Source organism: Ochotona princeps, chromosome 33, assembly GCF_030435755.1.
Source record: "Ochotona princeps isolate mOchPri1 chromosome 33, mOchPri1.hap1, whole genome shotgun sequence".
NCBI classification, from domain to species: Eukaryota; Metazoa; Chordata; class Mammalia; order Lagomorpha; family Ochotonidae; genus Ochotona; species Ochotona princeps.
In genome coordinates this window covers 3,044,474-3,065,068 of record NC_080864.1, presented here as the reverse complement: position 1 = coordinate 3,065,068, position 20,595 = coordinate 3,044,474, and the positions used below count along the sequence as shown (strand labels likewise).

The window sequence follows — 20,595 nt, the reverse complement described above, 5'->3', positions numbered from 1 at the left end:
TTTAGCCCAAGACACCGCCCCGCCACCTCCTTCGTTTGGACTGGCTGGGCGGACGTTCGACGTGACAGCTATGTACGCGAGCCAATGAGGACGTGCGGGGAGGCGGTGCTTGCCCATGGGACCCAATCCCTGATGAGTTCTAGGGGATGAGGTCGGATTCGGATCTGACTGCTTCTTGTGATCCACGGGGCCCTGTCAGCCAATGGTGAAGCGACATGGGCGGGTGTGGAGGAGACTGACACCGTGGCGGACCAATGGCAAGCAAGGAACTGCGTCGGCCTCGACGGGGAGACGGCGTGAATGGCAGCCGACGTGGGCGGCGGCCACCCGGACGAGCCTGGCCGGGCCTCCCCAAGTCCCCGGGTTCGCGCCTCGGGAGGCCCAGCACGTGGCCCGCTTGAGGCCTCGGGACTCGGTGGACATCTAGGGGGGACCTCCTCCCCTCCCTGCCATGCGTCCACACACCCCACTTCTTCCCTGCACCTCAGGCTCCCAAGATCAGAGCCACCGCCTGCCATGCTGAGAGGCCACCCAATTCCACCACACACCTCAAACAACGTCCATTTTTATTTTCTGATTGCACATTCACCGATGTTTTTGCCGCCCTGGGAGCCACCCTGGACCCGCAGCCTCGGGCATCCAGCCTGGTGGAGTCTACACTGCACTCCCGCGGTGCAGACGGCAAGGGCTTCCTCCTGGGAATCTTCTCATCCAGGTCGCAGCTCCTTCCAGCCTCCTTGTGCAGCCATCCTCCCACCCCAGGGCCTGGATAGCCTGCAGGTTTGGGGGGTGGATGGGGGTGACTGGGAAACCCTAACCGCTGTCCCATGCCTCGTCAGTGCGTGTCCCCCCCCTTGTCGTTGGCCTACACGCCCAGGGTCTTCTTCATGGCTTCGTACACCACGTAGCTGATGCCTCCCGCAGGCAACACCTTCAGGAGCGTGGGGGTCATGCCCCGGTACAGGCCTGGCCAGCCCTGCTGGGCCAGAATCCACCGGAAGACCCTACCCATGGTGGGCTTGGAACCTTCCACGATGTCTGCACGGAAAACAGGGCGGGGCAGACTCAGGTGAAGAATTCAGGAGGGATTAGGGTAGGATTGGTCAAAGAACCAAGGCTGGGCAGGAGAGAGGCTCTCTCCTCTTCCGCTCCCACTCCCCAATCCGAGATGACCGCACCCTCTCAGGGAGGGGAGAGGTAGGGAGGTCAGGCTGACCTTGCGCCTGCATCCGGGTACGCAGCAAGGTCAGCGGGTAGCTGGCCATTTGGCCACAGGTGGTGGACAGCGTGACGGACGACAGACTGACCAAGCCACTGGGGTCTTCCATGTCCCTGCCTGACTTTAGCCACAAGCATTGGAGCAGCTGCAGGAGACGGAGGGAATGGCCAAGAAGATGGGGCTGGGGTGGGGCGTGTCCACCCTGCCTGTCCCTCCCGGCGTGCACCCACCTCGTAGACAGCCAGGTCCGTGCACGCATAGGGAATTATGCCCAGCATATTGGGCAGGTAGCCGCGGTACAGGGCGAGTGTGCCTTCCCGCCGCAGGATCTGCTGGGCGCAGTCTAGCAGCCCCTGGTACTGGCCAGTCCGCCGCAGGGTCAGCCGTGTCTTCAGTACCTGTGCAAGATGTGTCGGTGGGCTGTGGGGGGCAGCTGCCCCTGGACCCCGTCCCCTCCTCATCGCTACTCCCCTAAAGGTTCCTGGGTGGAAAGCGTAGTCTGCAAGGTGGCATAAATGTGGATCTGTGTGGCCGCACAGAATGAGCCCCCTGTCCCAGCACTGGATTTGGGGGTAGGAGAAGACCGGGGTGGAGGGAAGCACACCCCCAGAAGGGAGTAATGGACTTCTCAAGGGACCCAGTTCATCTTAAAACTTGATGCAAAAGGCAGAGAAATTGTCTGCGAGGGGTTGGGTCGGGGGTCCCCCGTGGGTGTGTAACCTGAGATGCTCAAATCCCCAGTACAAGATGGTGGACTCTTGGCATGCAGCCTCAGGAGTTCTCCTGGGTGTACTTGGTCACGTTCAGTTACCTGCGCTACCTCCCACAGTGTAAATGCTGCGGGATAGTTGCTATGCAGTATTGTTTAGGGAATAATAACAAGGGGAAAAAAAAAAACTTGTTCAGTAGGAGTAAATTTTAAAGGGGAAAAAAAAAAGCATGGCTGGATTTCAGTTCAACTCATGCTGGAGTGCCTGGGGTCTTTGTCTCAGCCAAAAAGGCAGAGTTATATAGAGAGAGGTGTGTGAGAGAGAGAAATCCCGTAGCTCACTCCTGAAGTGGCCACAGTGGTTAGGACTGGGCTGAGCCGGAGCCAGGAGCCAGGAGCTCCATCCAGGTCTTCCCCATGGTGCTGGGAAGCGGAGCAGCTGGGACTCCGAATTGGCGCCCACATGGGGCATGGCTCCCGCCCCAGGTCTGTCTTTCTAATCCAGTTCCTTGCTGGCATCTGAACAGTGAGCCATGGCTAGGAGATCTCTCTCCTTGCCCCCAGGCCTGTGCCTTTCAAATACAATGATAAGGGCGTGTCTCCCTGTGGCTCCCACCCCCCATGAGCCTGTAACTGATAGGAAACTTAACCCTGAGGACAGAACAGGGTGTGGGAAGGCAAAGGCCACAAGGGTTTGACAGGATTCTTAGGGGTATGTTAATTAAAGTCTACAGCTCACTTTGCCTTAAGATCAAGAGGAAGACATCCGTCCCCACCCTCCCAATCCGGGGCAAGGGACCCTTTGGGGATGGAGTTGAGGAGGGAGGTCAGAGAGATTGAAAAGTTGGGTCAAATGGCTCTCTTGCTTTAGATTAAAAAAAAAAAAAAAAAAGTTTGGAGAGAGATCTGCTGTTTGATTCCTGCATCCCTGCATGACAGCTGGGGCTGGGTCAGGCCAGGGTCTGTCCAGTAACTTCAATGCAGCCTTCCTCTCAGGGCCAGGATACCCTCCCACATCCCACCAGGGTGCCCACCTGCACCTGCTTGCCCACCAGCTGATCTGCCAGGACATCATGTGAACACAAGGCCCTTGCCAACTGTAGCTTCCCAGCCCGGGCCTCCAAAAACTCTTGAATCCCCAATCAACCTCTATTCTTCTGCATTTTAAAAATATTTGTTTATTTTGGGACTGGTGCAATGGCTCAATTTGTTAATCATCCACCTCCAAGAGCCAGGATCCTATATGGGCACTGGTTTGTGTCCCGGCTGCTCCACTTCTCATCCAGCTCCCTGCCTGTGGCCTGGGAAAGCAGTGGAGGACGGCCCAAAGCCTTGGGACCCTGCGATCCTAAACCCCAGGGGAAGCGCTTGACTCCAGATTGGCTCATCTCCAGCTGCTGCAGCTGTTTGGGGGAATGGAAGATCTCTCCTCTCTGTCATTCTGCCTTTCTATTTTTTTTTTTTTAAATTGGAAAGTCAGATACACAGAGAGGAGGAGAGACAGAGATGTTCCATCTGATGATTCACTCCCCAAGTGGCTGCAAGGGCCAGAGCTGAGCTGATCCGAAGCTAGGAGCCAGAAACTTCCTCCAGGTCTCTCATGTGGGTACAGGGTCCCAAGGCTTTGGGCCATCCTCCACTGCTTTCCCAGGTTACAAGCTGGGAGGTTGGTTGGAAGCAGGCCTGCTGGGATTAGAACCGGTGCCCATATGGGATCCTGGACGTGCAAGGCAAGGACTTTAGCTGCTAGACTACTGCGCCGGGCCCTCATTCTGCCTTTCATATAAGTAAAATAATTTTTTAAATATTTATTTTAATTTTTACTGGAAAAGCAGATCAGATTTATGGAAAGAAGGAAAGACACAGAGAAATATCTCCTATCTGTTGTTTCACTCCCCAAATGGCCACAATAGTCAGAGCTGAGCTGATCTGATACCAGGAACCAGGAGCCTCTTCAGGGTCTCCCACGCAAGTTCAGGGTCCAAAGGCTTTGGGCCGTCCTCCACTGCTTTCCCAGGCCACAAGCAGGGAGCTGGATGGACAGTAGAGCAGCCTGGACACAAACCAGCACCCATATAGGATCCTGCTGCATAAAGGCACAGATTTAGCCACTGAGCCATCGTGCAGGACCCTATCATTCTATCTTTCAAGTAAATAAAATAAACCTTTAAAAAATAAAGTTGAGGGTCTGGCATGATAGCCTAGAAGCTAAAATTTTCGCCTTGAACATGCTGGAATCCCATATGAGCGCAGGTTCTAATCCCGGCAGTCCCGCTTCCCATCCGACTCCTGCTTATGGCCTGGGAAAGCAAAAGCCTTGTGACCCTGTACCCGCATGGGAGACCCGGATGAGGCTCCTGGCTCCTGGCTTGGGATCGGCTCAGCTCCGGCTGTTGTGGCTGCCTGGGGAGTGAACCAGCAGATGGAAGATCTTCCTCTCTGTTTCTCCTGCTCTCTGCGTATCTTTCCAGTAAAAATGAATCTTTAAAAATAAAGCCTGTGTTCCTGCTAAAAATAAAAAATGATATCCGCATGGAATAAAATCCTAGGAAACAGACCAAGCAAACACAATACAATCCAACACAATATGGCCTTCAAGCGGCAGAAGCCAACATAAGAAGGCATATGATAGCGCCAGACAGGAGATGTGAGGGACCAGGGACCTGAGGGAGAGGCTGGGAGGCGGCGGTGAAGGGACAGGGTGCCCCAGCGGGTGGTGACACCTCTCGTGGGCGTGCGTGTCTTGGCATGTGTATCAGGCCACCCAGGAGGCTGGAGGGGCTTTGGGGATGTACCCTGGGTCAGAATCCTGTGTGTGATGTCTGCCTCTGAATCCAGTCCAGCGTGTGTTGTCATGGTTCAAATTCCTGGGGCCGTTTCACCTGTGCGGGAGACCCCGACGGAGTGCCCCCCTCCAGCCTGGTGCAGCCCTTGGCTCTTAGGGACCCTGAGGGACTGACCGAGCAGGTGGGAGATTATTCTGTCTCTCCATCTTTCCTTCACCTTGCCGTTTCGAGAAGTCAGGAAAAACACATATTTTGTGAAAATTTCCGCAGAGCGTACACAAGCAAGAGGCCAGCCGTGATGTTAGCAATACATCACTATGGTAACCAAAAGTACCGCCTACCGCTGCAGGAGACTGTGTGTGTCCCCACGGAGGACTGTGGGGACGCTTTCTGCCTCCTGTTCCGGTAAACCCCAAACTGCTCTAAAACGTGGAGTCTTGGGGTCCGGCGTTGTGGCGTTGTGGGTATAACCAACCCCTGAAACATCAGTATTGCATATGGGCACCGGTTCATGTTCTGTGTGTGGCTTCACCTCTCATCCAGCTACCTGCTAACGGATTAGGGAAAGCTGCAGAAGATGGCTCTAGTGGTCGGGACACCCGCGTGGGAGACCCAGCTGGAGCTGTGGGCTCTTGGTTTCTGCTCGGCTAACCTTGGGCACTTTTGACCATTTGAGGAGGGCACCAACAGGTGAAAGACCTCTACACATACCTCAGCCTTTCAAATAAATACATCTTTAAAATATAAAGTGTGGAGGGCCTGGTACCATAGCCTAGTGGCTAAAGTCCTTGCCTTATTCGCTCGCCTGGATCCCATATGGGTGCTGGTTTGTGTCCTGGCAGCCTTGCTTCCCATCCTGCTCCCCTGCTTGTGACTTGGGAAAGCAGTTCATGATGGTTCAAAGCCTTGGGCCCCTGCACTCATGTAGGAGACCTGGAGGAAGCTCCTGGCTCTTGGCTCCAGATGGGCTCAGCTCTGGCCATTGCAGCCATTTGGGGAGTGAACCAGTGGATGGACAATTTCTTCTCTGTCTCTTCTCCTCTCTGTATATCTGACTTTCCAATAAAAATAAACAAATCTTTTAAACAACAAAAAAGACGAAGTGGGGCGAGGGAGGAGGAGGAGTAGGACCAGCCAGTTCCAGGTGGGTGGCAGCTAACTCCCAGCCTGGCCTCCTGTCCCTGCCCGTGGAGTGGCCACTCTCTTACCTCCATGGGGTTGATGAGCGTCTGGGAGATGGCCACGGCCAGGGAGCCAGCCAGCAGGCGCTCCTGGAAGGGCGGGGAGCCGTGCACTCCGCAGAAGTAATTCTTGCACTAGCAGGTTGTTGGGGTGGGGGCAGGGGAGCAGAGTGAGGCAGGAGCCAGCTGTTGTCCCACCCTTGAGCCCAGCCAGGGGAAGAGGGCACGCCAGGGTGCGTGTTGGATATGGAGCTCCCAGATCTGCGTGGGCACCTGTTCGAAGACGGAGAACTTGATGGCGTACTCGGGGGCAATTTTGAGCACGTTGATGCCATTGCCACGCCACAGGGAGCGGACGCCCCCCTCCTGAACCATACTGCGTAGCCCCCCCAGCAGGTTCATCAGGTTCGTCTTGGATGAGTAGACCTGGGGGGAGGGGGGCGAAGGGAGGCAGGTGGGGTGGGGAGATGTGTCTGAGGGAATCACTCCACCACCACCCCAGTCCCATGCAGGCCTTTTGCAATTTCCTCCAGGGCCTCTCTGGCTCCTTCAGGACTCCAACTCCGCCCCTCTCCCCCCTGCCCTAGCATCATCAGCCCCAAGCTCCAGCTACCCCCTCACTCCCCATGCCCCTGCCTGCCCTCCCCTCCGCACACCTGCATGTACACCTTGGCGCGGTCCAGAGGGGCTGTGCCCGTGCGGGACACCGCCCCAGCCATGGCTCCCGAGAGCAGAAACTTCCACAAGGCTCCCTCATTGGCCACCTCCAAGACTTCCACAGGAACCATCAGCTGCTCCCCTGTGTCCAAAACCTGTGGACCACAGCCAGCCCTTGCCCAGACAGGCTGTAGGCGCCGTCCCCCTCCCTCCCGCCCCTGGTCCAGACCAGTAGGCGAGTTGTCATTGAACCTCTCTTTCCCAGTCCCAGCTGCAGGTGTTGGGAGACCCCTGGCTGCCTCAACTCACCTGTTGAGATGGGAGATGGTCTAGATGGTTCTCAGACACATGCCCAAACACATAACCGAACACGTGTGTGCAGCCGGGGTTCCAGGAGGCGGCCAGGGGCGAGGGTGAGGTGGCTGGGTCTTTGGGGAACGGGGACTGGACTGTCTTCTCCAGGGTCTGAACCCTGGAACAAGACTTCCTTGCTTCCTCGTGATGTGAGCGCATGGCAGCTGGAGGCTGGGACACGGGGGTGGGGGCGGTTTGGAGAGAGGGGGAGTGCTGTTCCTTCCTTTGTCACACTCGGGGATGTGGCTCGTGGCAGGAACCAGCGGCCACATAAATTGGAGGCCTTATGGAATAATGATGTCATAGAGGGGGTCTCATGACCTCACTGCGCATGCTCCAGGTGCTTCATCTCAGATCCCCCAAACCTGGAGTGCGAGGATTTCGAACTGCGACTCTCCAAGATGCTTCTATCGTAGCCCCAGCTTCCATGGGGTGCAATCTGAAGGTGGGGATGAGGGTGAGAGGGTTGGACTAGTGGCTGTGTGGTTGGCCCAGAGGTTAAGATGCGGGTTGGAACACCAAGTCCCACACAGGAGTCCCAGGGCTCCTGTCAATGTCCTGCCAGCCACGTGAGAGGCCCGGGTGCGGTTCCCGACTCCCAGCTTCAGCCTGACCCAGCCCCAGCCATACTCTTTTGGGCACTGGGCAGAGAGAGTTCCCACCTGTTCATTGGCTCCCCAAGTACACACGACGTCCAGGACGAAAGCTGGGCCAGGACCAAAGCCAGGAACAAGGGAACTCAATTTGGGTCTCCCATTTGGGTGGCAGGGACCAAAGTCTGGGTGCTTTCTGCCCTGCCCTGCCTCCAAGACCCTGCATTAACGGGAAGATGGGACTGGGAACCAAAGTTAGGACGTAAGCCCCGGGCCGATGCCTGCCCCTCTAGTTGAGATCACCTGTGGAGGGCTTGGCGCCCAAGTCATGATCAGGGTTCCTTCATCACTGCTTTAGTGTCTTGTCATAGTCTTCCCTAAACACGGGGAAGGGTGACAAGTATAACAGCCTCTATGCTTTCAGTAAAAGATACAATGTCAGGCCCGGCGGCGTGGCCTAGCGGCTAAAGTCCTCGCCTTGAAAGCCCCGGGATCCCATATGGGCGCCGGTTCTGATCCCGGCAGCTCCACTTCCCATCCAGCTCCCTGCTTGTGGCCTGGGAAGGCAGGAGAGGACGGCCCAAGGCTTTGGGACCCTGCACCCGCATGGGAGACCCGGAAGAGGTTCCTGGTCCCGGCATCGGATCGGCGCGTACCGGCCCGTTGCGGCTCACTTGGGGAGTGAAACATCGGATGGAAGATCTTCCTCTCTGTCTCTCCTCCTCTCTGTATATCCGGCTTTCCAATAATAATAAAATCTTTAAAAAAAACAAAGATACAATGTCTTCTTCCTGATTTAAAAAAAGCGTTCCCAGGCCACTTGCAGGGAGTTGGATAGGAAGTGGAGCAGCTGGGACATGAACCTGTGCCCCTAAGGGATTCGTCTTTCAGGTGGATTAGTCTGTGGAGCCACAGTGCCAGCCCCCATTCCCTGAAGACTTTGGATCCTCATTTGGTTGACTCTGTAGATGCAGAAACTGTAGCTATGGAGAGCCAGCTAAACTGCTGCTGCTTGTCTATTGATGCATTATTATTATTATTATTTTAAAGATTTATTTATTTTATTACAAAGTCAGATATACAGATAGGAAGAGAGACAGAGAGGAAGATCTTCCATCCGATGATTCACTCCCCAAGTGAGTGCAATGGCCGGTGCTGCGCCGATCTGAAGCTGGGAACTGGGAACCAGGAACCTCTTCCGGGTCTCCCATGCGGGTGCAGGGTCCCAAAGCCTTGGGCCGTCCTCCACTGCTTTCCCAGGCCACAAGCAGGGAGCTGGATGGGAAGTGGGGCTGCCGGGATTAGAACCTGCGCCCATACGGGATCCTGGGGCATTCAAGGTGAGGACTTTAGCCGCTAGGCCACGCCGCCGGGCCCTATTCATGCATTATACCATCTCGCCATCTATCTACCAGTCTGTTTTCCATGCAGCATCATTTCATCGCTCTAAAACTATCTATCCACCCATCCATCATCCATCCATCATCCATCCATTTATCCTTACCACTCTAGCTCCCTATCTCTCATCCTCTCAATTATACAGGATATTCAAAAAGTTTATAAAGAGGCACAATATACATAAACCCCAGAACTCTGTGCTGGCAGTTTGAGCTCCACACCAACGGGAAGGCAGCAATTGCCAAGTGCTTGGAGAGGCCTGGATAGAGTTCCTGGTTCCTAACTTTGCCCTGGCCCAACTGCAGCCGCTGCAGCCAGTTGAGGATGGAAGATCTGTTTCACAAATATAAATGCACAAACACAGAGAAAATTGGCAGGTGTCATAAACAAGGTGGGGGCGTAGTCATCTCTGGCCCGATGGAGCTGTGTATGATGGAGATGGGGAAACATCCCCAACCAGGATAGCTTCAGCGGCCACCACATCCACCTGTCCTTCCCCTCCCACAGTAAAAACAAAACAAAAAACAACCGAAGAGCTTAGAAAATTTATTCCTTCTGTTCTTTTTTTCCCTTTGAAATAACAGGCAGGCAAGGGAGGTGAGGAGGGGAGGGAAGTCACAAGGTTGAGGGGGAGTAGGTTCTTCAGCCCCCTCCGCTTTCTCTTTTGCAATTTCTCAATGTAGGGTTCCCCAAGGTACTGATGAGGAGGAGCAGGGCCGGGGGGGGTCCCCCGATTCTCCTAAATTCAGCATCCAAGTATAAAGTGCAGAATGCGCGAGGGTCAGGTGGGGGTGGGGTGGGGGGCAGTGTTCATCTCTTGTTTCTGGTAGAAAAATAGCCCTGCAGTGTGAGCTCGGGGGTCCGGGGTGCCTGCGCCTGTGGGTCCCCGTAGGTCTGGCCTTCCCGCTCCCCCCGCAGCGTCCGACTAGGGCAGAATCTAGGGCAAGGCTGGCAGTGTTGTGTCCGGCCTGGGAGCAGGGTTTTCTTGTCATATTTGCCGGTTGCCTTAACCCACAATAGAGCCCCCGGGTCATCATGTGTGTGTGTGTTTGGGCAGGGGGGAGGTACTTGCCCGTGGCTTGGGAAAGGGCTGGAAGACAAATGGATGGAAGACATGGCAAAGGCTTGGGGGCAGCGGGAGGTGTGTCTCCCCACAGGATCAGGTGCGGCTTCACAGATGTGTGGGTGGGTGTGGGGGTGCAACCCTCTATCTTCTTGAACAGGACACAGGCCAGGATTTGGGGTCCTTGGTAAACCCACCTCATCATGGCCGTAGGGAGCAGTGCAAAGGATCCGTGATTCTGTCATCCGACGAGTGGGGTCTAGGCTTGTTGGTGGGGAGTCTGGCTCTAGGCCTTGGGGATCCCCTTAGAAACCAGGGGTTCAGTTCTTGGCATGTAGTGAAGGGATTTGGGATGTCAAATTGGGAATCTAGCAGCTACCAGTGGCCAGATCCACTTGCTATTTTTTGGGGGGGTGTGTGTTTCCATTGTGGAGATTTTAGGGATCCAGGGCAGGTGACAGCCTGGTTTGGGGTGGGAGGAAGTTTGGGTATCTGAGATCCATGGGGGTGGGATGGGGTGGGGTGTGATGGGCTTCAGGCTTGAAATGCTGGGATCGATCTAGCAGCCGGAGTAGCAGGATCTGGGACCCAGTGTTGAGGTAAAGGAACTTGGAGATCCAGTGAGGGGGATCTGGGATCCAGTGGTTGAGGTTTCTTGTCATCCAGATGGCAGTGGTGAGACTTGGAGATGCAGGGCTCGGAGCAAAGGGATCTCAGGGCAAGGGGGAGTAGGACCCAGTGTGCAGGGGCGGTGGGTTGGGAAGACACACTGAATCTGGTCCCTGAGGGAGCTAAGGGCTGGGGGGCGTGGCGATGGGGGTCCATGTGTGACCCTGTGATTGTAGGGTCAAGGTCCTTGTATGGCCGGTGGACATCCAGTGGTGAAGACCCAGGGGGTGGGATCCACTTTGGGCATGTTGGGGTGCAGGTTCCAGTGTCTCAGTGGGGTCAGGGAGGGGACAAGGACTTAGGGCTGGGGCGTGGAAAGCCTTCAGGTTCAAGGACCTAGGGTGTTGGGGTCCAGTGGGTGAAGTTGATGAGCTGGGGTTGGGGAAAGTTGCTGGTCTCCAGTGGCTCAGAGATCCTGTGTGCGTGTGTGGGGTGGGGGGCATAGGGCTCTGGGTCCCTCACCTGGATGTGACCCCCAGGGCATGCTTCATGTTCTCGTAGACCACATAGGAGATGCTCACGGCCGGTACGACCTTCATGAAGTTGGGCGCGATGCCTCGGTACAGGCCCCACACGCCCTCCTGGGCCAGGATGTGTCGGAGTAGGGCCAGCATGGAGTGCTGTGGTGCGCCCTCCACTGAGGCTGGGGCAAGGGGGACGGACAGGGGAGGGGCTGGGTGAGGCCACGTCCCCACCCTGCACAAGGCGGGAGCGTAGGGTGGGGCAGCAGTCGGCACTGCCTGAGGCGTGCAGTGGTGGGCACATCCCCTGTTTCCACTCCATCTCTCTCCCTTTTCCTAACCTCTCTCTACTTCTCTTCCCAATTTCTGTTTCCACAGTCCTGCTGGGGTGGCAAGCGGGGAGCCCTCCTGTCCTCCTCCGGTCACCCCGAAGTCAGTCCTGGATGGTGGAGTCCCGTGGAGTCTGCGCTGACTAACCCAACGTCCCTCCCCTAAGGAAATTCTCAAAAACAGATCCAGGGGAAGAGTTGGGGGTGGGGTGGGCAGGAGAAGGAACCCCCAAGCAAGAGAAAGGTGGAAAAGACCCCACCCACCCACTCACTGACATGACCTTGACCTTCCATGACCCCAGTCCTTCCCCCACCCCTCCCCATCACAGCAGGTGCCTGGCCCTAAGCCACCTGTTCTCTGGCTCCATCCAGCCATCCCAGCCAGGGGTCCCAGTGGGTAAACCGAGGCCCTCCAAACCCTGCGGGGGGGTGGTAGGGTGGATCCCAGTCCCCAGGGGGACAGGGTGAGCAAGCTCTGACACCAGCCCACCACACCCGTCATGGGGTGAGCCTCACCTTGGGCCTGCATACGAGTCCGCACCAAGGCCAGCGGGTAGCTGGCTATCTGACCACACGTGCTGGAGATGGTGCCGCAGGCCAGGAGCACAAGGATGCCGGGGTTGGCTGACTCGTGGCCCGCCTGCTGGAGCCAGCGGTTCTTCAGGGTCTGGAGAGGGGAGTTGGGGGGAGGATCAGGGAGGAAGGGCGGCTGGGAGTGGTTGCCACAGCTGGGGGAGGTGGGGCGGGGCTGTGGCCTGGGGCAGCCACTTCTAGCCTGGGCCACCACCCGGGGGTGTACCTTCCAGCAGGTGCCTTCTCTGCTCAGCCTGGGGACTCTGGGAGACCCAGTGGGAGCTCTCAGCACCGTCCAGGCCCCAAGCCTGGCCATGCAGAGGGCCTGGAGGGATTCCAGTGACTGGTTCCATGCATTAGTGCCCCAAACTCCCTCCCTCTCCCCTTCCAGGGGGCTGGGGCACGCTGCAAGCTGCCTCCCAGGGGACCCCAAGAGACGAATCCCACCCCAGCTCCATGGCAGTTACACCAATGTGGGGGTGAGATCTTGGCTCCAGCTGCCTGAGAACATGATCTTGGGTCCCTGCAGGTGTCACTGGCTGAGGACAAGCCCTGCCTCCTGATCAGCATCAGAGCTAAAGTGGCACTACCACCAGCCACACAGGAGCCAGCAAGAAGGCAGGATGTTCAGCACTGTCCTTGCAGGTGGCAGGGACCCTGGTGCAGGGTGGGCATCAGCGGGCGAGCTGGGGTCAGGAACCCTGCGGGGGGGGACAACCCAGGCACTCTGTTGTAGGTTGTGTCACCCTCTGCTGTGGACTGTGGGCATTGCCAGCTGTGCCAACTGCCCACCCAGCAGTTACATTGGAAAAGAAACCCTATTTTTTTGTTTGTTTGTTTTTACTTGAAAAGCAGAGAGAGAGAGAAAGAAAGAGACAAAAATCTTCCATCTGTTGGTTCACTCCCTAAATGGCCACAACGGCCAGAACTGCACTGATCCGAGGCCAGGAGCCAAGAGCTTCTTCCAGGTCTCCCATGTGGGTGCAGGGTCCCAAGGCTTTGGGCCGTCCTCCACTGCTTTCCCAGGTCACAGGCAGGGAGCTGGGAGGGAAGTGGAGCAACTGGGCCGTGAACTGGAGTCCATATGGGATGCCGGTGCTGCAAGGTGGAAGCTTTACCTGCTTACAGACCAGTCCAGTCACTGGGCGCTCTAAACAGTTGCTAAGCACATGAACGAATGAGTGAGCAGTTGCTAGGCTTCCTGTGGTTGCCTGGGGCCAGAGCCGGGGAGGGCAGGTAGAGGGAACAGGTGCAGGGAAGTTGAGTTGAGACAGAGTCCCGCCAGGGTCCTGGCCAGGGACTGAGTGTGACCCCTGAGGGTTCGTGGGTGCGAGCCTACTCCCCATCCTGTAGAGCTTGCTTGGAGCCCACATACCCCAGCTGTGGTCTCTCTAGGTGTGCCACAGAGGGTTAAGCCATGATAGGCAACAGCCACCACATGCCAAGACAGCATTGGCTCACGTCCCGGCTGCTTCACTTCCCCCCGAGCTCCCTGCTCAGGCGCTTGGAAAAGCGAGCGGAGGATGCCCAGGTGCCTGGAGGTATATATATGTGTATATATGTATATTTGGGAACCCACCTCTCTCTCTCTCTGGGATGTCCTGAGTTTCTCAGGGGGACCTAGCCAGGCTGGTGCTTACTGGGTGGAAATGGGGGGAGAGGGGCTCACCCAGGAAAAAAAAAAAAACAATAGAAAGAAAGCTCCCAGAGAGAAACAGCAACAATTTCTTCATTCCTGCCTGTCTTCGCAAACCCCACCATGCTGGTCACGGGGTACGGTTTCCATGGTGATGGCTGTGCTCAGAAGTTGGCCTGGAGAAAGGCGGGGTCCCACACACTCTATAGGCATCTCTGGGGAGGGGGGTTGTCTGCTGCTTTCAGGACTCTGGGGGCCATAGGCGACCCTGAAGGTGCCCCAGGAAAGCTGACCTGCAAGTGAAAGGTTTTGTGGCACAGCAGCTAATTGCCTGTGATGCCGGCATCCCATACAGGCACTGGTTCGAGTCCCGGCTGCTCATTTTCCATTCAGCTCCCTGCTCATGTGCCTGAGAAAGCAGTGGAAGACAGTCCAAGTACCCGGGCAGCTGCACCCATGTGGGAGACCAGAAAGAGGCTCCTGGCTCCAGGCATCGGAGCGGCCTCGTGCTGACCATCTGAGGAGTGAGCCAGCGCATGCAAGATCTCTAAGTCTGCCTTTCATAATGGATATTTTTTTTTAAGACTTATTTTTATTGGAAAGGCAGATGTACAGAGGGAAGGAGAGACAGAAAGATCTTTGGTCTGCTGATTCACTCTCCAAGCGACCCCAACGGCTGGAGTTGTGCCGATCTGAAGCCAGGAGCCAGGAGCTTCTGATGGGTCTCCCATGCAGGTGCACAGTCCCAAGGCTTTGGGCCGTCCTCCACTGCTTTCCTAAAAGTAGGGAGCTGGATGGGTAGTGGAACAGCCAGGACATGAACCGGAGCCCCTATGGGATGCCAGCGCCTGAAGGGGGTAGATTAGCCAATTGAGCCATTGCACCGGGCCCATAAATACTTTTTCTTAGAAAATAATCTTGTGCTTGGTATAGTAGCCTAGTGGCTAAGGTCCTTGTATTTCATGCCCGGGATCCCACATGGCCACCGGTTCTAATCCCAGCAGCCCCACTTCCCATCCAGTTCCCTGCCTGTGGCCTGGGAAAGCAGTGGAGGACGGCCCAAAGCCTTGGGACCCTGCACCATGTGGGAGACCCGGAAGAGGCTGCTGGCTCCTGGCCTTGGATCAGTGCAGCTCTGACCGTTGTGGCCACTTGAAGCGTGAACCAATAGTGGATGGAAGATCTTTCTCTCTGTCTCTCCTCTCTGTAAATCTAGTTTTTCAATTAAAAATAAATCTTAAAAAAGAAATAATCTTGCCATGGTAAAGTGAAAAGGAAAGCGATTTGGTGCCTGCTGAGGTTCCCGAAGATTCCATGCTGCCGCCCCTTCCGCAACAACCTGTAGGAGGCCACACGAGGCCAGGGGTGCAAGGGGTGCCCACTGACCTCATAGACGGCCAGATCGATGCCCGCATAGGGGATGATGCCCAGCACGTTGGGCAGGTAGCCGCGGTAGAAGGCGCGGGGCCCCTCCCGCTCCAGGATCCGCCGGGCGCAGTCCAACAGCCCCCGATATTGGCCGGTCCGGCGCAGGGTTAGCCGCGTCTTCAGCACCTGGGTGGGCACCCCGGGGACCCTTGCAAAGGCAGTTCTCCTCTCCCTTCCTCCCTCCACCAGAGCACCCTTGCAACCCTCAACAGGCACTCCCGGGAAGCAGGTGGCCTAAGGATGATGGAATGTTCTAGAAGTTCTAACTGTGCTATTGTTGCCATGCCTGGAAATACTTAAATAAGAGCAGAAAGTGAAAGCTGCAACTGTTACTAAAGGACTTTGCTACTGTGAGAACATGAGGAAAAGATGGGGAGGGGAAATACCTATCAAACTATCACGGGAAATAATAGGGATAATAATAAATAAATTTAAAAACACGGCAAGCCACCTGATTCGGCCTTCTGCTCTCACTACCTAGGCACAGTTACACCAGCCAGGATGGCATCCATACCTCAGGATGGCACTTGTACACAGCCCCTCAGGAGGAAGATTACATTCCCAGCTTCCCCCGGGGCGAGTCCCTAAGTCCTGGTCAAGGGGCCAGAAGAAGGAAGGAAGGAAAGAAGGAAGGGAAGAAGGAAGGGAGGAAGGGAGGCAGGAAGGAAGAAAAGAAAGGACAACCTCCAGAAAGTCGTGGCTAGAATGTGCAATGTGATGAGCGGAGCAGTAGCAGCCACATTGCTCCATGAGGCAGATGGATGCCGCAGTAGGCATAGTGCGGCGGACAGAAGGCAGCACCCCAGAATTCCAACACTCTGCAGCTCTCACTGCCCCAAGCTCCAGCTTGGAGGGTTCTGACCCTAACTCTGAGGACAGAGACACCCAGAAACACCCCCCCCCCCGCTCCACCGCCCTGCCAACAAAACCACCATCTTGGGACACACAGCTGTCCCCCACTCCCCATGACGGCTGCCCCCGCAGCAGCTCACTGATGGCACTTATTCACACGAACTGTGGCCAGAATCCTGGAGAAGCCAAGCCACCAGGCCACCCCGTGCCTTGCCAAGTCCCCCTCCTCACCTCCATGGGGTAGATGATGGTCTGGGCCGTGGCGCCAGCCAGGGAACCCGCCACAAAGCGCTCTTGCACATGCAAAGTCTCCTGCTGCCCTCGGATGGCGCGTTTGATCTGGGGTGGGCAGGAAATGACAGCTGGGGGGGGTTGGGATGGGGCGGGGCCACAGGCATGGGACTGGCCTGCCATGGGCAGCATGCAGGCGACAGACACACACCCCCTTGGAAGCCCCCACCCCAAGTTAACCCACGTCCAGCCCCCTGCCTCTCCCTTCCCCACCCCCCAGCACCTGCTCGTAGGCCATGAACTTGATGGCCGACTCAGGTGCAATTTTGAGCACGTTGATGCCGTTGCCACGCCACAGGGAAAGGACACCCCCCTCGCGGATCATGCTACGCAGACCCCCCAGGATATTCAGCCGGTTGGTCTTGGAGGCGTGCACCTGAACGCCAAGACAAAGCGGTGTTGGGGTGGAGTGGGGGATCTTTCCGGCTCGGGTCTGCTGGGGACAGGCAGGCTGCACCCCCATAGGGCCCCTCTCACCTGCATGAAGACTTTGAGGCGATCCAGAGGGGCCGTGCCCGTCCGTGACACAGCACCCGCCACGGCGCCCGCCACCAGCTGCTTCCACCACATGCCAGTCAGCTTCTCTTGCTGGGAGAACTCATCGGGCACCGTCAGGCACTCACCGATGTCCAGGACCTGAGGGCAAAGGCACTCTGGGCATCAGGCCACCGGGCAGGGCAGGGCTCGGGCCCAAATGAGGTATTCCTGGGGACAGCCGGGGAGGTCCCGGCTTGTATCCCGCCAGAACATCCTGGCACAGCCCTAAAGTCCCTCTTAAGGAACATGACACATGCTACGGGAGCCTGCCCAAACACCTCCCCCATAAAGACTCCTCCAGTCAGGCCCGGTGCGATAGCCTAGCAGCTCAGTCCTGGCCTTGCACATGGCAGGATCCCATATGGGCGCCGGTTCTAATCCTGGAAGCCCTGCTTCCCATCCAGCTCCCTGCTTGTGGCCTGGGAAAGCAGTGGAGGACGGCGCAAAGCCTCGGGACCCTGCACCCGCGTGGAAGACCTGGAAGAGGCTCCTGGGTTCCCATCCAGTTCAGCTCTGGCTGTTGAGGATACTTCGGGAATGAACCAACGGACAGAAGATCTGTCTCTCCTCCTCTCTGTATATTTCACTTTCCAATAAAAATAAATCTTAAAAAAAAAAAGACTCCTCCAGTCTAATGAGATCTCTGCGAAGGGCTAGGCAAGACCCCACTGGAAAACATCCCCTCCCTCCAGATCTCCTAGGGGTGTTTTCTGCCCCCTTCAGGGCCCACCTTAGTCAAGGCCTCCTAGGCAAAGCCCCCATGCAAGCTGGTAGGGGTGATGGGTGGGAATTTTCAGAACTTGCAATGAGTTCCCGTCCAAAGCCACTGGGATCCATCACAATGGACACTTTGGGGTCCAGGGTGACCACCTCCCTGTCTTCCTCCCGTCTCCCAGGACCCTCACAAGACACGCTCTGGGGTTTCCCCACGTGTGCCATTGCGCAGCAGCATCCTGTAGGAGGTGAGAGGGGCAAGCAGGACGGGAGGAAGCTGTGCACACATGGCTTGAGGGTGGGGGACCTACAGCCCCATCTGCTGCGTTCTCTCTTCCTGGCTTCCCCAAGCCTCTACTCGCTGTCCCACCGAGACCCCAACACCCCTGTCCACAAGAGCCCCTGTGCCCGCCCCCCACCAGATGGGCCTGCCACAGAGCAGGGGACAGACCCCAACGAGGTCCCGCCTGCCCCCCACGCCCCCGCTCACTGTGGAATGCTTCCAGAAAAACAACACATCCTCCACGTTTTCCAGGGAGTGCAGCAGGAAGTGGTCGCGCCATTCCTGCCAGTCAACGGTCATGGTGCCGTCGCGGTCCATGCTGGAGGGTGGGGGTGGGTGGGCAACAGGCAGACAGATGGCTCAGGGTCACCGGGGTGGAGCAGGTGGGTGGGTGGGCCGGGATGGGCCCAGCAGGTGCTGCTCAGGTTTGTGGGGAGACCTAACTAACTTCTGCCAGCATGCTGAGCACTTGCCACGCCACTAAGAGCTGTTCTAAGCCTTGGAGCATCAACCAGGAGACACCCAACCTCCATGCCGGGGAGGGAGATGGTATCCTTACGCCCATTGTACAGACAGGCCCTCAGAGGGAGGCAGTGGCTGCCCCCAGGCTCTGCCAGACTCCAACACTTAACCTCCCAACATCTCTGCCCGCCTCCCACGTCTCCGCTCTGCCGAGGGAACCCCATGGTGCCCCCCTGGTCCCGCACCCCCCCACACCCCCACAAGGTTTACCTGAGCAGAATTTTCTGGGCTTGTTCTTGCGAGATGGAGATCCCCAGGGCTCGGAAACTCTGCTGGATCTCAGAGACGTCGATGTGACCTGGGGGGGCCGAGGTGGTCTAGGCTGTGCCTGAGCCTGTGTGTGTGTGTGTGTGTGTGTGTAGGTACAGTGAGGGCCCCCGGGGCTAAGGAATGGGGCAGAGTGGAGCCAGTCTCAAGGATCTGAGTTTTGTCAGGAGATCTGAACGTAGAAGTTACTGGTGGCAGCGGGAGGGGGTGGGGGGGAGGGGGAAGGCCTGTGATGAATGAATGAATGAATGAATGACCACAGGGTTCCCCAGGCCACACAGTAAAACATACTGGGAACCCACAAGCAGCTCGGGGGGGAGGGGCTCTATGTCCCACAGCAGGTCTGAATGCCACTGGGGGGATAGGGGCAGATTTTGCCCTTTTGGGGAAAAATCCAAGGTGGGGATATCTCCCCCCTTCCTGCGAGGAACACGGGGTGGGCTGGGCTGACTGGGCCTTGAACCACCACCCCCAACACCTTGTTGGGGGTGGTGGTGGAGGGGGTGGGGGTGAGGAGAGCTCCCAAAATAGGCCGTGAGTCACCCAGGGAGATGCCAGCCCTCCCTCCACCGCAACCCCAGTCTTCCCAGCAGGGCCAGGCCCACCCCCATCTGCCCGCCTGCCCGTGGGCCTCCTTACCGTCTTGGTTCCGATCCAGGCTTCGGAACATGAGTAGCAGTCGCTTTTCCCTCTCCTGCAGGTACTGCGAAAATTCTTCCAGGTTGAGTCCAACATCCGGGTCAGTGTCCCCCTCAGGGGAGATGGCCTGGCAGGAGACAGACAGCTGGGGGCTGCAAGCAACAGTTTCCCCCACCCTTTTTTTCCTCCCACCAGCTCCAGTGCCTAGAGGAGGTGTGGAGGGCGGGGACACCCGTCTTCTCCCTTAGCCAGAAGCCCAAGGCCATTGCAGGCATGGGCGCCAGGCCCCTGGTGGGCGCTCAGCTGTGCCCGCCAGCAAACTGAGGCCCTTCAAGGTCAACGTCTGCATTCAAGGTCATGAGACGAGGAAGTGAGGGACCGTGGGAGGGGGTAGGTTTGTCCAGCTGGTTGCCCTTCAGCAACACTTGTTCGCTTGTCCGTCTGGGGGTCCTGTAGTTAAGGGACCCGTCCCGGGCTAGCGGCATGGAGCCAGCCATGGGAGTTTGCACAGGGAGAAGTACCTGGAGTCACAGGTAGGGGCGACTCCTGCTGGGTGCAAGGGGGTGACCTCAGGACTGGGTCCCTGTTTGGAGCAGACAGAGTCAAGGTGCCCAGGGGGGTGGCTACAGGAGGGTGTGTCTCCCGGAAGTGGGGCAGTCCTCAGGAAGAGGGTGTGTCCCGCCTTTGGGAATGAGGAGGGTGGCAGGTGCAATCGCGTGTAGGGCCTGTAGGGTGGACGGTGGGCAGGGGGGCAGGGGGCAGGCAGAGAGGAGGAGGTCCTGGCCCGCAGCCACAGGTGGCGGCCAGCCAGCTAGCCAGCCAGCCAGCCTGCCTGTCTGCCAGCCCCCACCCTGGAGAGGGACTCCTGAGGTGCCCGTGTGGGTGCGTGGGTGGGTGGGTGGGTGGGTAGGAGTGGGTTTGCATGTCAGCAGGACAAGGGTTTTACCTGTTGGGCACCGCGATCCGGATCACCTCCGCCCAGCTTGGCCAGGCCCTGGCGCAACTCATGCACGTCCACGCGGCCATCCTTGTTAATGTCTAGCTCCTGGAAGAGGCGACCCCAGCGCTGCTGCCTCTCTGCATCGCCGCCGGCACCCCCCCGCATGGCTCCTGCCCCGGGGTGGGTGGGTGGGTGGGGGGGAGGGGCGCAGCGGCCTCAGGGTGGCGGGGGAGGCACGAGGGGGGCGCCCCTGCCCTCCCCTCCCCCCCAGGAGCACCCCCCGCAGGGCCAGCTTCCTCTCCCCCGGGCTGGTGCAGAGCCTTTCCGAAAGCCGGCCTCCCCCGGCACTTTGCAAAAGAAGGAGGTGAGAACTGCTAGCCGTCGCCGCCCGCGCCAGGACTGACGTCTCCTCCCCCTTCACCCCCTTACACCCCCATCACCACCCCGACCCGCGCGCGAGGGCGGAGCTGGGGGCGTGGGGAGGGATGCCCGGG

At 57.7% G+C, this 20,595-nt stretch overlaps 2 protein-coding genes across 3 annotated transcripts; both read right to left on the bottom strand.

The window, feature by feature from the left end:
* Positions 1–855: 855 nt before the first annotated feature.
* Positions 856–7,196, bottom strand: SLC25A41 (solute carrier family 25 member 41). 2 transcript variants are annotated; one of them, XM_058657594.1, is made up of 8 exons: positions 6,862–7,196; positions 6,552–6,707; positions 6,169–6,321; positions 5,923–6,030; positions 5,056–5,191; positions 1,450–1,617; positions 1,217–1,364; positions 860–1,038 (listed from the first exon to the last, which is right to left on the bottom strand). In XM_058657594.1, exons 1-8 carry the CDS (start codon positions 7,063–7,065, stop codon positions 1,005–1,007), a joined length of 1,107 nt encoding a protein of 368 aa, XP_058513577.1. In that variant the 5' UTR covers positions 7,066–7,196; the 3' UTR covers positions 860–1,004. The 2 variants fall into 2 exon arrangements, with proteins under 2 accessions (XP_004595651.2, XP_058513577.1); XM_004595594.2 differs by lacking the exon at positions 5,056–5,191 and having other exon boundaries at positions 856–1,038; positions 6,862–7,186.
* Positions 7,197–9,925: 2,729 nt separating this feature from the next.
* Positions 9,926–20,364, bottom strand: SLC25A23 (solute carrier family 25 member 23). The gene is made up of 10 exons (XM_004595593.2): positions 20,108–20,364; positions 19,162–19,288; positions 18,466–18,553; positions 17,941–18,052; positions 16,677–16,835; positions 16,423–16,575; positions 16,140–16,247; positions 15,015–15,182; positions 11,936–12,086; positions 9,926–11,272 (listed from the first exon to the last, which is right to left on the bottom strand). The coding sequence occupies exons 1-10, from the start codon at positions 20,264–20,266 to the stop codon at positions 11,088–11,090; spliced, it is 1,410 nt and encodes a 469-aa protein (XP_004595650.2). The 5' UTR covers positions 20,267–20,364; the 3' UTR covers positions 9,926–11,087.
* Between the last annotated feature and the right edge of the window lie 231 nt (positions 20,365–20,595).

Excerpts from the sequence above, each read along its gene's own strand:
- SLC25A23 (XM_004595593.2), bottom strand. The coding sequence starts at position 20,266 with ATGCGGGGGGGTGCCGGCGGCGATGCAGAGAGGCAGCAGCGCTGGGGT. Across the intron at positions 16,248-16,422 it reads AGTTCATGGCCTACGAGCAG|ATCAAACGCGCCATCCGAGG; the intron begins GTGCTGGGGGGT and ends TGCCCACCCCAG. Across the intron at positions 12,087-15,014 it reads TCGATCTGGCCGTCTATGAG|ACCCTGAAGAACCGCTGGCT; the intron begins GTCAGTGGGCAC and ends TCCCCTCTCCAG.
- SLC25A41 (XM_004595594.2), bottom strand. The coding sequence starts at position 7,065 with ATGCGCTCACATCACGAGGAAGCAAGGAAGTCTTGTTCCAGGGTTCAG. Across the intron at positions 6,708-6,861 it reads ACCATCTCCCATCTCAACAG|GTTTTGGACACAGGGGAGCA; the intron begins GTGAGTTGAGGC and ends TGTGGTCCACAG. Across the intron at positions 1,039-1,216 it reads TACCCGGATGCAGGCGCAAG|ACATCGTGGAAGGTTCCAAG; the intron begins GTCAGCCTGACC and ends TTTTCCGTGCAG.